The sequence below is a fragment of the Carlito syrichta genome, unplaced genomic scaffold (genome assembly GCF_000164805.1).
Source record: "Carlito syrichta isolate Samal-C Ts95f unplaced genomic scaffold, Tarsius_syrichta-2.0.1 Scaffold305642, whole genome shotgun sequence".
NCBI lineage: Eukaryota > Metazoa > Chordata > Mammalia > Primates > Tarsiidae > Carlito > Carlito syrichta.
The window spans coordinates 427,036-444,707 of record NW_007249738.1 but is presented as its reverse complement, the minus strand read 5'-3'; the positions used below and the strand labels follow the sequence as shown (position 1 = coordinate 444,707).

Sequence of the window (17,672 nt, the reverse complement as noted above, 5' to 3'; positions counted from 1 at the left end):
AGTTCTTTTCAAAGGGAAACCCATTCACGACAAAAAGTATTTTAACTATCCTCTTGAGAGACCTAGAACCCCAAGGACAGTCCCTGAGAAGGGAAAGCATTTTTGAAACTTACATCTAAGTGGCTCCAAATCCAACCCAAAAAGGAACCTGGTGCCTTTGAAATACCATAGCTTCCAAAGGATATTTTTAAAAACACTACTCCACATTAATGGGATTCTCTGTTTCGTCTTTGCAAATTTTCTGCATTTTAAAATTATTCCAAAATGAAAAGCTCATTTAAACAGGGATCTGCTTTATCTAGCAAGTCTATTAACCTGGAATCAGACCAAAAAAAAAAAAAAGAAAGAAAGAAAAACAAATAATGAAAACCCCCAAACCTCACCTGATGTTATTCTTGCTCCAGTGGTGGCACTTCCTCCTAGGAAAGTTGTGGTCTCTTAAGCAAGGAAAGAAAACCAAAATAATTGAATATTAAGGAAGACGGATGTGCTAAGATGATGTTAATATACTAGATAAGCACAACTGAAAATGTCTTATCACCTACTACTAAATCAAAAGTTCATTTGACTGTTAAATTAACACGAACTTTTAAAACACAAGATTAATTGTTTTAAAAGTGTTTTGAAAGCATTTTAACCATGTAGGTTAAAATGTTTTATGGGGCCTTATATAGTTCTTAATTGGAAAAAAAATATGTAAATTGAAAATGTATATATTAAGGATGGAACTGGAGGCCATAATCATAAGTGAAATAACTCAGAAACAGAAAGTCAAAAACCACATGCACTCACTTATAAATGGGAGCTGAACATATGGGTATACAAGGATACCAGAGTGGAATGATAGACATTGAAGATTACAAAAAATAGGAGGGTGGGAATGGGTGAGGGTTGAAAAATCACCTATTGGGTACAATGTTCACTATTTGAGTGATAAATACACAAAAAACCCAGTCTTTGTCTTGATACAATATATGCATGCAAGATATCTGTGGTTATACCCCCAATATAATTTTTTTAATTTAAAAATACAGATTTTATAAATGTGAAACACATATATATTAAGGAGCTCATAAATGAAATATATGCCTATTACTACTATCACCATTATTTATTGCTTTAAGTATCAGAGTTTCCTTATCCAATAATTTTGCAGTGGCCATTATATTGGAAATTGAAATTGGAGAGTGATAGGAATCAATATTTCAATTTTTTACCTATAATGAGAAGAAAATGGTCTGGGATGGGGGTGAGGGAACTATGTATTTTCTCAATAACCCAATAAGCTCTTTTCAGGTCTCTAGAACCAGGAGTTAATCTAAATATATGTTTTTCACACACCATTTCTATCTTAGAGAATAATAAAAATTTCAATAACAATTGCTTCCTTTAGCTATCAAGAGAAAGAAACACATTTTTCTCCATAACCTAACTAATTCTTAGTGCCTTAACTTGATGGTGAAGTATACTTGAAGCAGAGAAAAAGAGGATAAAAGAGGTTGAGGGGTTAACATTTAGTTACTAGGGGAAATTCTGGCTTTCCAGGATATGCTCTTCACAGGAAGTAAAAATACAAGACACAATTCAGGCAGTGTTGTCTATTGGGAAGGAGGGAGTCGCTTGTCAGTACTTACCTGCAGGGATACCAACTCCAGTCACTCTACTTTCTCCAGGAGAAGTTGTGGCTGCAGAGGAAAAAAAAATGGACACAAATAACAAAAGATCGAGGGAGCTAGAAATGGATTTTTCACTTCTATATAGAAGCACCAAAATGGAAGTCATGTCATTGCAGGAGGCACCAAAGAAAGGAATCCCCATCAAACTGTAGTCTCACCTGTGTTGAAACTTCCAGGAGCAACCCCAGAGGTGCCTGAAACACAAAGGGACTGAGGTAATCACGGTGACTCACTAAGTCAAATGAAGACTCGAATCTAAAGGACTAAAGTTACTATCATGTATTTATTTATCGGCCACAACAGAAATCTTTTGTTCTGATCATAATGTGAGCTACTTGTAGCTGTCTGCTTTCAACAATTCATAACCAAAGCACATAGAGAGACGGTGTTCCCAGCATCCAGCCCTTCTGCCGAGAATGTGGTCAAAAAGCAACTAGATGTATTTCTGCAGTCTGCACCTGCTTGCTTCCCCGGTGCTGCAGTGATGCCCACTGTGATAAATAAAAGGGGGGTAAAAGGTTTAAGTGTACTGAAACCTTTAGATGTGGGAGGAAATAATGACCAAGTTAATCTTTATACATAAACACACACACACACACACACACACACACACACACACACACACCTACCTCCTGGTTTTATGGGGTTCTTTTCTGCATCACACATTCACACAAGCATGATAAAATGTTCTGAATTTCAGCTAAGATACTGGTAGTGATTGTAACACCAATGGAGAAATTCCATCCCACCTTTACACTTAGAGCAATGAGGCCCATTCTGGAATTAGCAGGTTTTCAAAAATTTTTATCTGTAATAGCGAATCTATTTTGGATCACTGGCAGTATTCCTAAATAAAATGCAAACTCTCAAGGAAAAATTGAGTGTTCTAATCCTTATGACCCCAAACCATAGGCTGTTTATTCTCACTAGTTCTGAGTACAGTTCCAGTAGAACCAGTCCCTTCTGTGAAAATTGTGGCCTCTGAGGGAAGAAATAGGAAAACGATGAACTGTGTAGATTTGGAACACTGGGAGGAGACAGTGGGTGTTATTTTATCATAGCAGCTCTAAAAGAAATATGAGGACATTAAATAAGAGGTATTGTCTTCTTATGAACCTACCTGTGTGAGAACTTCCAGATATAATGGTCGTTCCAGAAAATTCTCCAGTGGTACCTAAAATGCGGAAAAGTAAATGAAGCGATAGAATATTACCTCTCCAATAAATCTTTGAAGCATCAAAGTGGCCCTAAAGCAAAGGAAACTCTTTTCTGAGGACACTGTCTCTCTATAGAGAATAGTAAATGAACAATTTCCTTGCATTTCATTACCCAGGCCAGTCTGGGAATGATGTGTTGCCACTGGGTTATCTTTCATTATGTGTCTAGGGAAAAAGGAGCTTTAAATCCCCTTACATTTCCCTTCCAGGGACATATCCTTCTGGTGCTCCAGATGTGGCTATAGAAGGAATAGAGCTTTTTTTTTTTCTCTATAAGTAGGACTTATTGATAAAACGTGGGGCATTTTTAATAATCAGTTGTCTTCATGGAAGTTTCATAGTAAGGGTAAATAAAAAATAAACAATAAATAACAGGGGTAAGTAAATTTTAAAAATGATAGCCACTGGCAGCCTATGGGGGGGGAAGGTCAAGAGTGTCAGAAGAATTGGAAGTTCTGGAGGGTGATATGTATACAATATGCTCCCCTACATTTTATCCAAAAAAAAAAAAAAAAAGATGTCTACAATTCAGAATACTGAGTACAACCTGCCCAAGACATCTGAGGTCATGGGATTTCCAAGCAGAATAATTACATAGATTGTTATGACACCAGGGAAAATGCACACTCATCTTGCAACCTCTTTCATATGATTTGTTCACTGCAGCAATCCAAATAGACAGATGAGGAGAGACCAGGCCTCAGCCTGTAAAGCTCACCTCCTGGCTGTCCCACTTGAGTGGTTCTGCTGCCTCCTGGGAAAGTTGTGACCTCTGAGGAAAAAAAAAGAGATATAGAGACTAGACAGGACATTCTGAGGCTTCCATAGGCTATATTGCCAAGAGCCATGTCTAGAATTTTTCACCTATGTTAGTACTTCCTGGTTCCAGAGTGTTTTACCAGAGATCCCTTCGGTAGTAACAGAAATAAGAAAGGACTGTAATACTCAGTTGATCAATTTGTTGTTGCCCTTAATAAAATGAGCATTGATTTTTAATGGACACACACACACACACACACACACACACACACACACACACACACACATTCTGTTTCTTCAACCTACTGGTAAATTTATTTCTCTGAACTTTCTAGTTTTAAAAGTTAATCTGTGTTTTTCCCATGGAAAATAGCATATCTTTGTCAAGTTTACAAAGAAAGTCCTCCAACACTGCTTTTTTTTTAGGGTTTAGTTACAGGTATATCCCAAATCACCTATTAAAACTGTCAGGGTATGGGCCCCATGATTCCCTGTTTAGGGGATCTCTAGACCCAAGGCAAAGACATAAAAATAAAAAATTGAAATGTTTGAACTGTATTTCTTCATGTCACATGTTAATAATCTGCTAAATTCTGCCTAATATGTTAAATCTAAAAAATTCAAATGTTTTACATATTTCAGGCAAAACCTAGGAAGTTCTTTAAAAACACAGTAGTGCCTTCGAAGAGCTCACCCACCTGTGATTATTTCAGGTCTTGTTTCACTTTTTCCTACAGAAGTTGTGGCCTCTGCAAAAGAGGGAAAAATATAGCAGTGAAGGCAAAGCTTTGAAGAATCTGAGAAAATATGGTAGGACCACCCAGGAGACACCTTACTGAGAAGCCCTTCTCAAGCAGAGCCCCTTCCCTGCTTGGGGATTTACCTGAGTTGGGACTTTCAGGTACAACTGTGGTCCCAGAGGGTACTCCAGCTGTGCCTAGGTAAGGGAAAAAAAGGAAAGATCAACATGGTCAGTCTTTTGTAATCTGCAGAAGAATGTGCCAACAGCATGTCTATGTGTCACTCTGAAGGAGCAAAGGACACTTGCTGGACCATGTGCCTTTGCAAGCCCAATGTTAATGCAGTGGCTAATTTTACTGCCCTGATTATTTTTGCTAAGGTTAAAGGTCTGATCAAAGGCTTTCCCCAGATCGATCCATCTTACATTCTGATGGTTTAGTGGTGGCTTTTAATGTAAAGAAAGGAAGAAGAAAACAGGAGGGGAGGAAGGAAGGGAGTGAGGGAGGAAAGAGAAAGAGGAAGAGGAGATGGAAGAAGAGCAACAACAATAATAGCAATGACAAGAACAAGAATAGCAAGAAGGAGGAGAAAGTGGAGGAGGAGGAGAAGGAATAGGAAGAGGAGAAGAGGAGGAAGAAGAGGAAAAGAGAGAAGAGGAAGAAGAAGAAGAGGTAGAGGAGGAAGAAGAAGAAGAGGTAGAGAAGGAAGAAGAGGTGAAGAATGGACAAGGAGGAGGAAGAAAAATGATTTTGAATTTCTGTCTTTGTATTAAAATACTATGTCTTAATAATTCTATGCTGAATAGAAATCAGTACTGTAATATTATGTAGACTAAGCTCTTTTCTAAGGGAAAACCATTTCAGAGCCTGAAATATATATTGTAACTGTCCTCTTGAGAGATCCAGACCCCTGAAATTAGTCTGTGAAAGGAAAAGCCTTTTGAAAATATGGACCCAAGTGCTTCCAACTCCAAATCCACAAAGGAACCCTGGTTCCATGGAAATATAATAACCTTGTAAGGAAATTTTTAAAAACCCACTCCACATTAATGGGATTCTCTCTATTACCTTTGCAATCTTTCTGTTATTTACAATTACACCTCCAAAAAAACTCATTAAAAAATCTGTTTATTCTAACAAATCTATTAATCTGGAATTGAACTATGACAATAAATAATGAAATACCCAAATCTTCACCTGGTTTTTTCTGCCCCAGTGTATTAAGGAATATGGAAGTGTTAAGATGATTTAATATATAAGATAAGCACAATTGAAAATATCTTGTCACTTAATACAAAGAAAAGTTCTTCTAACTCTAAAAGTCACATAAATTTTCAATAAATGTTTAATTGTTTAAAAAGTGGGGATAGAACACTTTTAACTCAGATGTTCTTCATTTGACCTTAGGTAGTTCTTAATTAAAATGAGATATAAATTTCTTATTAAAAAATGTATATAATAAGGAACTCAGAAATTAAAGATATGCTCCTTACTGCTATCATCATTTATTGCTTAAAGTATCAGACTTTTCACATCCAATAATTTTGGAGCAGCCACCATATTGGAAATTGAAACGGGGTTGATAGGAATCAATATTTCAAATTTTTACCCACAATGAGGAGAAAATGACTAGCATGGGGGTAAAGGAATTATGTCAACAACCATATTTCAGAGGTTGCTAGAACCAGGAGCTAATCTATATATGCTTTTCACACACCATTTTAACTCACAGAAAATCAAATGACAAAAATTTATGTAACTCAATATTTCACTTTAGATATCAACAAGAGAAAAACATTATTCTCGATTTCCTAACGGACTGTAAGGGCCTTAACTTCTCCTATAAGGAGGAGTGGTTTCTTAGTGCTTACCTGCAGTGGTTTCACCAGTCACTCCATTTGCCCCAGGAGAAGTTGTGGCTGCTGAGAGGGGCATAAAACAGATTCATGGAGTAGGAATGGAATGGTAGTGCACCAAATGGAAGACATATCATTGTAGGATGTACCCATGAACAGATTCCCCACCAAACTGTGGACTCACCTGTACTGAAACTTCCAGGGGCAATTATTGTGCCAGGGGCAACCCCAGAGGTGCCTGAAACACAAAGGGACTGAGGTGACCATGATGACTCACTAAATCAAATGAAGACCCGAATCTAAAGGAAATATAATGTATTTACTGGCCATTATAGAAATATCTTGTTTGGATCATATGGCAGATGGTTAAGTCATCTTTCTGCTTTCAACAATTCATTACCAAAGCACACAGAGAGACAGGGTTCCCAGTATCCAGCAATTCTGCCAGGAATGTGGTCAAAGGGAAACTAGATGTATTTCCACAATGCTTACCTGCTTGCTTGCCTGGTGCTGCAGTGATGCCTGCTGTGAGGTAGAAAAAGGAGAGAGAGCTAAATGTTCTGGAAACATTAAATGTAGGAGAAAATATGAAGCAAGCAAATATGTATATATATGTATACACACATATACACGCATGTATTGGTTCCATGAGCTCCTGCTATTTCACAATACACCAAGCAGGAGAAATGTTCTGAATTTCAGCTAAGATGCTGATAGTAATTTTAACAGCAATGGAGAAATCTCATCCCATCTTCAGAAATAACACATTGAAACTCAATTTTAGAAATAGTAGATTCCAAAAAGAAATTATCTCTAATAGGAAACCTATTCTGAATCACTTGTGGTATCCCTAAATGAAACACAAGCTCACTCAAGGAAAGCTTAAAGAGTTCTAACTGTGATGACCCCAAATTTTGGACTGTCTATTCTCACCAGTTTTTAAGTCAGTTCGAGTAGTTCCAGTCCCTTCTGAGGAAGTTGTGGCTTCTGAGGGAAGAAATAGGAGAGTGATGATATCCAGGAGGACATATTAGGGTATATATTTATCACAGTAGGCCTAACAGAAGCGTCATGACATCTGAGATTAAATAAGATAAATTTTTCTTTTATTAATCTACCTGTGTTAGAATTTCCAGATATAATGGTTGTTCCAGAAAATTCTCCAGTAGTGCCTAAAATATAGAACAGTAAATGAAGCAATAGACCATTACATCTCCAATAAATCTTGAAATCATCAATGTAGCCCTAAAGCACTGGATGTCTTTCCTGAGGACATTATCATTGTAGAGAATGGAAAGAAGAACTTTCTAGCACTTAATTGCCAGACCCAATCTGGGATAAATGTATTACCACTGAAAATCCCTTTCAATATGAGGTAAGGGTAGAAAAGGGTTTATATCATCTTCACTTGTGTCCCTTTCAGGGACATATCCCCCTGTTGTGCCAGAGGTACCTATGGAAGGAATAAAGCATATTTTGTTTATTTATAAGAAGGATTTTTGCTACAACTTAGGGTATTTTAATAATTAACTGTCCTCATGAAACTTTCCACTGAGGGGAGATAAAAAATAAACAATAAACATCAGGTATAAATAAATAAGAAAAACGATAGAAAGTGACAAAACATGGGCAGAAAGAAAACTGCGTCAGGAGAATTAGATGTCCTGTGAAGGTTGAATGTACGCAATAAGCTTTCACACCTTTTATCAGGAAACAAATGTCTCCATTAGCCAGGATACTGAGGACAGCCTGGCTGAGATACCTGAGGTCATGGAATTTCTAAGCACAATAATTTTACAGGTTGATATGACACATATGGTCTCAGAAAAATGCAGACGCCCTCCCTCAAGTTACTTTATATTATTTGTTCACTGAAGCAACTCAAACAGAAAGATGATGAGAGCCCAGGCCTTAACCTGAAGAGCTCACCTCCTAGCAATCCTGCTTGGGTGGTCCTATTGCCTCCTGAGAAAGTTGTGGCCTCTGTGAGAGAAAAGAACGGAAGGTGAACAGAACATTTGGGGCCTATATAGGCTACATTGCCCAAGGAACCATGTTAAGAATTCCTCACCTGTGTTGGCAATCCCAGGTTCCAGAGTTTTGGCAGATAGGCCCTCAGTAGTACCTGTAAGAAAGATTGTGGTTAGTTGGTCAGTTCATTGCCCTTAATGAACATAGGCTTTTAAGGAGAACAAAGAGTTGTTTCTATACGACACCATTTCTCTGGATTTTCTATTTTAGGGGTTAATCTATATACTTCCCATGAAACATATCAGTCCCATGAAACATATCAGTACCTCAGCAAGTTTACAGAGAAAGTCCTCCAACACTGGTTCCCTTTCTTACCAGTTAGTTACAGAGATATAGATTTTGGCCCAAATCACTCATATAACTGTCAGGGAATGGGACCCCTGATGACCTGATGAGGGACCCTTAGATCCAAGGCAGAAGACATACGGAGGAAAAGTTGACATGCCTGAACTGTAATTATTGATGCCAAATATCGAACATCTACTAAATTTTTGCCTAATATGCCAAAGCTAGGAAATCAGAAACTTTTTGCACACTCGAGCAATACTGAAAAATTATTAGAAAGTAACATTAGTCTAGAAAAAAAAATCCTAACGTTTATATGGAGCCAAAAAAGAGCCTGCATAGGCAAAGTAATCCTAAATAAAAAGATGAAATATGAAAGCATCACACTTACTGACTGACATCAAATTATACTACAAGGCTATGGTAACTAAAATAACAAATAAAAAAAAGAAAGATCAATAGAATAGAATAAGGAACCCAGGAATAGAGACACATACCTACAACAAACTGATCTTTGACAAAGCCAACAACAACAAAAAACAATGGGCAAAGGATACCCTATTCAATAAATGATGCTGAGAAAACTGGCAAGCCATATGCAGAAGCATGAAACTGGACATTAGCTGGGCTCGGTGGCTCAGCCTGTAATCCCGTGCTTTGGGAGGCTGAGGTGAGTGGATTGCCTGAGCCTGAGGGTTCGAGACCTGTCTGGGCAATTTGGCGAGACCTCATCTCTACAATAAGTCAAAAATTAGCTGGGCGTGGTAGTGCGCACCTATAGTTTCAGCTTCTTGGAAGGCTGAGGCAGAAGGATTGCCAGAGCCCAGCAGGTCGAGGCTGCAGTGGCCGGGAGCGGCCACTGCATTCCAGTCTGGGTGACAGAGTGAGACTCCAGCTCAAAAAAAAAGAAAAAAGAAACTGGACATTACCTCTCACTGTATATAATCATAAACTCAAGATGGATCAAAGACTTAAACATAAAACATGAAAAAATAAAAACCCTAGGAGAACCCTGGGAAAAACTCTTCTGGACACTGGCCTAGGCAAACAATCTGTGTCTAAGACCTCCTCCCCCAAATGAAGGAAAAACAAAAATAGACAAATGGGACTTAGTTCAGTGAAAAATCTTCTGCATCTGCACAGCAAAAGAAAAAACCAACAGAGTGAACACAAATCCTATGGAATGGGAGAAAATGTTTGCTAATTGTGCCTCAAAGGACTAATATCCAGAATCTACAAGGAATACAAACAGCAACAAACGACCTCATCAAAAAGTGGGCAAAGGACATGTATAAATACTTCTCAAAGAAAGACATACAAGTGATCAACAAACATGTGAATAAAATTCTCCGCATTATTAATCAGACAAATGCAAATTAAAACCACAATGAAATGTCATTTCACACCAGTCAGAATGACTATCATTAAAAATGTCAACGAACAACAAAATTTGGCAGGGATGCAGAGAAAAGGGAATGCTCATACACTTTTAGGAGGAATGTAAACTAGACCAATCTCTATGGAAGATAGTATGGAGATTTCTCAAAGAACTAAAAATAGAACTACTATTTGACTCAGCAATCTTATTATTAAGGATCTACCCAAAGGAAAAGAATCATTACATTAAAAAGATCCATGTACTCATATGTTCATTGCAGCACTATTCACAATAGCTAAATCATGGAACCAACCTGAGTCCCCATCAACAATTGAGTAGATAAAGAAAATGTGGTACATACACATACAATAGCATACTACACAGTCATACAAACAAATGAACTCCTGTCCATTGCAGTAGCATAGATGGAGTCGAAGAATATCACACTAAGTGAATTAACTCAGAAAAAGAAAACCAAACAATATGTTCTATTTATATGTAGGAGTTAAATGAACATGAAGATGGAAATAATAGACACTGGGGACAATAAAAGGGGAGAGAGGGAGCAATGGTTTAGAAGCTGCCTAATGGGTACAGTGTTCACTATTTGAGAAATGGGTCACCTGAAGCCTAATTCCCACCACTAGTCCACAATATATCCTGGTAACATGTATTTGTACCTCCAGATCTAAAGACCAAAAAAAGATGAAAGAAAGTACAGCTAGTGCTTGACAGAGATCATCTGAGATTATTTAACTCTTGTTGTTCTACTTTTGCCTAAAGAAGTTGTGGCCTCTGAAAAAGGAAAAAAATAGCAGTGAGGACAAAACTTTGACGACTCTGAGAAAAATATGTATGGTAGGACTATCCAGGAGACACCTTACTAAGGAGCTCTTCCCAAACAGTGCTCCTTCACAGCTTAGGATTTACCTGAGTTGAAGCTTCCTGGTGCAACTGTTGTTCCAAAGGGCACTCCAGCTGTGTCTAGGTCAAAAAAGAAAGATCTACATGGTGATACTTTTGAAATCTTTAAAAGAATGTGGCCAACACCATGGCTATCTGTCACTTTGAAGCAGCAAAAGACATTTCCTAGATCTGAATTTGACAGGATGAGAGACATTTTTTAGGCAAATCCTGGCCCTCTGCAAGGCTAAGATCAATGCAGCGACTAATAACTCTGCCCTGAACATTTATTTTTGCCAGTGTAAAGGTTACATCAAAGGCTTTCCCCAAGTTTAACAGTCTTACTCCCTAGCATTCCAGTAGTGACTTTTTTTTTAACATATTTTTTATTTTAAAATTGTGGGGTACAGTTCAGGGTTAGGTATACAAACATGCATTGTGCAGGTACCCTTGTGGATGAGGCGTGCCAAAAAGAAAAAAACAAACAGCCCCGTTACAAAGTGGGCAAAAGATATGAACAGACACTTCTCAAAAGAAGACATACGAGCAGCCAACAGATACATGAAGAAATGTTCCTCACTAGTCATTAAGGAGATGAAAATTAAAACTACACTGAGATACCACCTCACTCCAGTCAGAATGGCCATTATAAATAACTCAAAAAATAACAGATGCTGGAGAGGATGTGGTGAAAAGGGAACATTTCTACACTGTTGGTGGGAGTGTAAACTAGTGCAGCTTCTGTGGAAATCAGTGTGGGGATTCCTAAAAGCTCTAAAAATCAAGCTTCCATATGACCCCGCAATACTCCTACTGGGAATATACCCTGAAGAACTCAAATCACTCTATAAAAAAGATACCTGCATACATATGTTTATCGTAGTGGTGACTTCTAATGGAAAAAAGAAAGGAAGACTGAGAGGAAGAGAAATAGAAAGTGATAAAAGAAAGATGTTGATTTTAAAAACTCTGGGCTCCATAGAAGTCACTAATTTCATGTTATACAGACTAAGCTGTTTTCAAAGAGAAAAGCATTTCAGATAAGAAGTATTGCCACTGCTCTCTTGAGAGACTAGGAGTCTCAGGATATTCCCTGAGAAGGGGAAGCTTTTTGGGAATTTGAGCCTGAGTGGTTCCAAATACCATCCAAAGGAACCCTATTTCCCTTGGAATATTACAGCTTCTAAAGGAAATAAAAAACTACACTCTACATTAAAGGTACTCTCTGTATCTTTTCTGCAAGTTTTCTGCATTTTAAAATTGTTCCAAATGAAAAACTTATTTTAAAACTGTTTTATCTAACAAATCTCTCAAACTGGACTTAGACAACAACAATCAGTAATGAAAACCCCCAAATCTTCACCTGATTTTATTTCTGCTCCAGTGGTGGCACTTCCTCCTAGGAAAGTTGTGGTCCCTTAAAAAAGAGAAAGAAAACCAAATTAATTGAATATTAGGGAGATTGCTATGCTAAGTTGATGTTAATACATAAGATAAGCACAACTGAAAACATCTTGTCATTTAGTATTAAGTCAAATAAGTTCTACTGACTGTAAAAGTAACAAATTTTAATAGACAAATTTATTTATTTTAAAAGTGGAGAAAAACAACTTAATCCCTATAGTTCTTCATTGGACCTTAAGTAGTTCTTAACTGGAATAACATATGTAATCTCCTTAAGAAAAATGTACATATTAAGAATGAAACTGGAGGTCATTATCATAAGTGAAATAACTCAGACCAGAAAGTCAAATGTCCCAGGTTCTCATTGATAAATGGTAGTTAAGCAAATGGGTACATATGGCCATACAGAGCAGAATGATAGACACTGGAGATTACAAAACATAGTGGGGTGAGAGACAGGTGAGGGTTGAAAAATTACCCATCGGGTTCAATGTTCACTATTTGGGTATGAATACACTAAAAGCCCAGATTTTACCATGACACAACATATGCACGTAAGAAACCTGTACTTGTATGCCACCATATAAATTTTTAAAAATGTTTTAATATAGATTTCAGATCAAAAAGTTAAATAGTAAGAAACTCATAAATGATAGATATGCTCATTACAATCACCATTATTATTAATTGCTTTAAGTATTAGACTTTCCATGTGCAAGAAATAAGCCAGTGGCTGCCATATTCACACTTGAAATTAGAGAGTGATAGAAACCAATATCTCAATTCTTTGCCTATAATGAGAAGAAAATGACCAAGCACGGAGGTGAGAGAACAGTTTTCTTGATATGCCAACAAGCTCTTTTTAGAGAGTTTGAAAACCAGGAGTCAATCTATAATTTTTCGATGCACCATTTCTATCTCACAGAAAATTTAATAATAAAAATTTCAGTGACTCAATTACTTCCTTTAGATATTGACAAGAGAAGGAAACACATTTCTCTTCATCACCTAACTGATTCTCACTGCATTTGCTCCATGGTGAAGTATATTTGAAGCAGAGGAACAGAGGATAAAGAGCTTGGGGGTCTGATCTTTTGTTATTAAGGAAAATTCCAAATATTCAGTAATTTTTGTTGAGAAAATGATCTTCACGGGAAGTACACATATGAGATGCAGTTCAGGCAATGATGCCTATTGGGAAGGAGAGAGTGGTTTGTCATTACTTACCTGCAGGGGTTCTAATGCCAGTCACTCCACTTGTTCCAGGAGAAGTTGTGGCTGCTGAGAGGAAGACATAAATGAAACAGATTGAGGGAGCTAGGAATCGATGGTGGCACTTCTGCTAAGAAGCACCAAAAGGGAAGACATATTACTGTAGAAATTATTCATGAAAAGTTCACTGCCAAACTGTGGGCTCACCTGTGCTGGAACTTCCAGGGGCGACTTCTGTGCCTGGGGCTACCCCAGAGGTACCTGAAACACAAAGGTACTAAGGTGATTATGATAATTCACTGGGTCAAATGAAAACCCAAATCTAAAGAGTTATAATGTATTTACTTATTGGCCATAACAGAAATCTCTTATTCTGATCAAATGACAGATGGTAAACTCAATGTTTCTGCCTGCTTTCAACAACTTATAACCAAAACAGATAGACAGCGTTCCCAAGGGCAGGCACTTCTGCCTGCAATTTGTTCAAAGGGAACTAGATGCGTTTCCCAATGCTCACCTGCTTGCTTCCCTGGTCTTGTGGTGATGCCTGTTGTGAGGTAGAAAAGAGGTGTGAGTGGAAGGTTTAAAAGTGCTGAAAACTAGATGTAGTAGGAGAAAATACCCAGCAAGCAAATGTTTATACATATACATATACAGACATGCACATACATGCATCCTGGTTCCAGGGGTCTCTTTTCTCTCTCTGTTTTCTCTCTCTCTCTCTCTCTCTCTCTCTCTCTCTCTCTCTCTCTCTCTCTCTCTCTCTGAATTCCACTTAAGATGCTGGTGATCACTGTAACACTAATGGAGAAATCTCAAACTATCTTTAGACTTTGAGCAATGAGTCCCAATTCTAGAATTTGTAGATTTTATAAAATTTTATTTCTAGTAGCAAACTTTTTTAAATCAATTGCAGTCTTCTTAAATAAAATGCAAATGGTCTCCACAAAAGTTTGAGTTCCTGATACTGATGACTCTAGATTAAGATCTGTTTATTCTCACCTGTTTTGAGTCCAGTTCGGGTGGAACCAGTCCCTTCTGTTGAAGTTGTGGCTTCTGAGGGAAGAAATAGGAGAATGAGGAAGTCTGGGAATTTGGAATACTGGGAGGAGATAGTATGGTGTTATTTTATCATAGAAGCTCTATTAGAGATATCATGACATCTGAGATCAAGTAAGAGGTATTATCTTCTTAAGAACCTACCTGTGTTCGAACTTCCAGATATAATGGTTGTTTTAGAAAATTCTTCAGTGGCACCTAAAATGCAAAAAAAGGAAATAAAGCGATAGAGTACTTCTTCTCCAATAAATCTTTGAAGAATCAATGTGGCCCTAAAGGACAGGAAACCTTACTTGAGAAAATTCTGTACAGAATGTAAAATGAACAACTACCTTGCATTGTATTAAACAGGCCAATCTGGGAATGATGTGTTGCCACTGGGTTTTCCTTTCATTATGTGTCAAGGGGAAAAAGAACTTTAAATCTCCCTTACTTTTCCCTTCCAGGGATATATTCCTCTGGGATGACAAAGGCGTCTATGGAAGGAATAAGGCATGGTTTAAACTATAACTACGACCCTTTGATACAACTTGGGATGGTTTAATAATCAACTGTCTTCATGAAGTTTCCTAGTGAGGTGAGATAAACAATAAACAACAGCTAGGTCGCAGTCTGAAAAGCCCACCTCCTGCCAGTCCTGCTCCAGTGTTCCCACTGCTTCTTGGGAATGTCGTGGCCTCTGTGAGAGAAAAGAATGGGAGAGATGAAAACAAGACTGGAGATTCTAAGGCTACCATAGGCTATAATGCCCAAGGCCTAGTCCAGAAATCTTCACCTGTGCTGGCACTTCCAGGTTTCAGAGTTTTGCTAAAGATGTCCTCAGTAGTACCTGAAATAAGAAAGAATTTTGATTAGTCAATCTGTTACCCATAATAAAATGGACATCAAATTTAATGGGGAATATAAACGCAATGTCTTCAATCCACCAGCAAATTTATTTCTTTGGACATTTAAGTTTTAAGAGTTCGTCTATACATTTCCCATGAAACAGCATTCCCTTGTCAAATTTGCAGAGAAAGTCCTCTAACACTGACTACCTTTTTTTAGGGCTTAGTTACAGGAATATAGATTTGGGCCCAAATCACCTATGTCACTGTTGGAAATCAGCCCCATGATGCCCTATATTAGGGGTCCCTACTCCCAAGGCACAAGATACAAGGAGGAAAACTTGAAATGTCTGAACTGCATTTATTCATGTCAAATATTGAACCTCTGCTAAATTTTTGCCTAGTATGCCAAATCTAGAAAATTCAGAAGGTTTTGATATATTTCAGTCAAGACTTTGGAAGTTATCAGAATGTACAGTAGTGTCTTGATAGAGCTCACCTGTGATTATTTCAGCTCTTGTGGTTCCACTTTTTCCTACAGAAGTTATGGCTACTGAGAAAGAGAGAAAACAATAGCAGTGAAGACAAAGCTTTGAAAGATCTGAAAAAAGTATGGTAGGACCACCCACAAGACACTTTACTGAGGAAATCCTTCCAAGTAGTGATCCTTCCCAGGTTGAGGATTTACCTGAGTTGGAGCTTCCAAACACAACTGTTGTCCCAGAGGGCACTCCAGCTGTGCCTAGGCGGGGAAAAAAGGGAAAGATCAATATGGTGACATTTTTATAATTCTTAGAGACTGTGGCCAACACGACGTCTATGTGGGACTTTGAAGCACCAAAGCACACTTGCTGGACGTAAAATTGACAAGAAGAGAGACATATTCCATTTTACCGTCTACCTCTGCATGGTCAATGTTAATATAGTGGCTAATATCTCTACCCTGATCATTTATTTTTGTCAAGATTGAAGGTCTGATCAAAGGCTTTTCCCAGGTAACCCTGTCTTACTTCCTGATGCTTCAATGGTAGTTTCCACTGAAAAGAAAAAAAAAAACAAAAGCATAAAGAAGAGGAAGAAGAGAACGCTAAGGAGAAGGAGGAGAAGAAGAGATAAAGATTTTAATTTTTATCTTTGAACTAAAATATGACATCCTAATAATTCTAAGCTGAATAGAACTCAGTACCGTAATGTTATTCAGACTAAGCTCTTTTCAAAGGAATAATCATAGCCAAAAATATTGTAGTTGTCCTCTTGAGAGGCCTAGTGCCCTTAAGTTAGTCTCTTAGAAGGGAAAGTCTTTTGAAAATTTGAACCCAAGTGCTTCCAAATCTAAATTCAAACCCAAATCCCAAAGATACAGTAAATTCCTTGAAATAGAATAGCCTCTCAAGGAACTAAATAACTCTATTCCACATTAAAGTGATTCTCTACATTATCTATCTACGATCTATTTAAAATTACTCCAAAATGAAAGGCTGATTTTAAAAATTTGTTTCCTCTAAAAAATCAATCAGGACTCAAACTTAATAAATTATAATGAAAACCCTGAATCTTTACCTGATTTCATTTCTGTCCCAATGTATTAAGAAAGATGGATGTGCTAAGGTAATGTTAATACATGAGATAAGCACAACTAGAAATATCTTGTCACCTGCTATTAAGTCAGAAAAGTTATTCTGACTGTAAGAGTGACATAAACATTTAATACACAGGCTTAATTGTTTAAAAGAGGCAATAAAATATTTTTAACTTGAATAGCTTTCCATTGGAACTAGGTAGTTCTTAATTAGACTATAATATGTAAATTTCTTAATTAAAATGTATATAATAAGGGAGGAACTGGAGGTCATTATCCGAAGTGAAAAAAGTCAGAAGCAGAGCATTAAGTACCTCAGTTGTTCATTTATAAGTGGGAGCAAAACAATAGGACATGAACATATGAATTAGAATAATTGACATTGGAGATTACAAAAGGTAGGAGAGTGGGAGAGGCTGAAATTGAAAAACTCTCTATTTGGTAAAATGTTCACTATTTGGGTAATGGGTACACTAAAAGTAGAGACATCACAATGACACAATATATGCATTTAAGAAATCTGTGCTTATACTCTCTAATATAAAAAATATAGATTTCAAAAGGTTAAAACATATACATTGAAAAACTCAAGTGACATATACTCATTACTATTACCATCATTAATTGTTGCTATAAGTATTAGACTTTTTCATGTGCAAGAATTTGGCCAGTGGCTACCATACTGGAACTTGGAATGAGGGTGTGGCATGAGTCAACATCTCAATACTTTACTTACAATGAGGAGG

General features: G+C 37.3%; 1 protein-coding gene across 1 annotated transcript in view; it reads right to left on the bottom strand.

The window, feature by feature from the left end:
- Positions 1-17,672, bottom strand: part of MUC19 (mucin 19, oligomeric) — a 180,393-nt gene that overhangs the window by 26,824 nt on the left and 135,897 nt on the right. The window contains exons 94-104 of the mRNA XM_021714400.1: positions 16,036-16,089; positions 15,296-15,349; positions 14,665-14,718; positions 13,669-13,722; positions 13,477-13,530; positions 10,873-10,926; positions 8,320-8,373; positions 7,367-7,420; positions 6,433-6,486; positions 6,264-6,314; positions 384-437 (exon numbers count right to left, since the gene is read on the bottom strand). Of these exons, the coding sequence (XP_021570075.1) occupies positions 384-437; positions 6,264-6,314; positions 6,433-6,486; positions 7,367-7,420; positions 8,320-8,373; positions 10,873-10,926; positions 13,477-13,530; positions 13,669-13,722; positions 14,665-14,718; positions 15,296-15,349; positions 16,036-16,089 (591 nt within the window). The remainder of the gene's footprint in view (positions 1-383; positions 438-6,263; positions 6,315-6,432; positions 6,487-7,366; positions 7,421-8,319; positions 8,374-10,872; positions 10,927-13,476; positions 13,531-13,668; positions 13,723-14,664; positions 14,719-15,295; positions 15,350-16,035; positions 16,090-17,672) is intronic.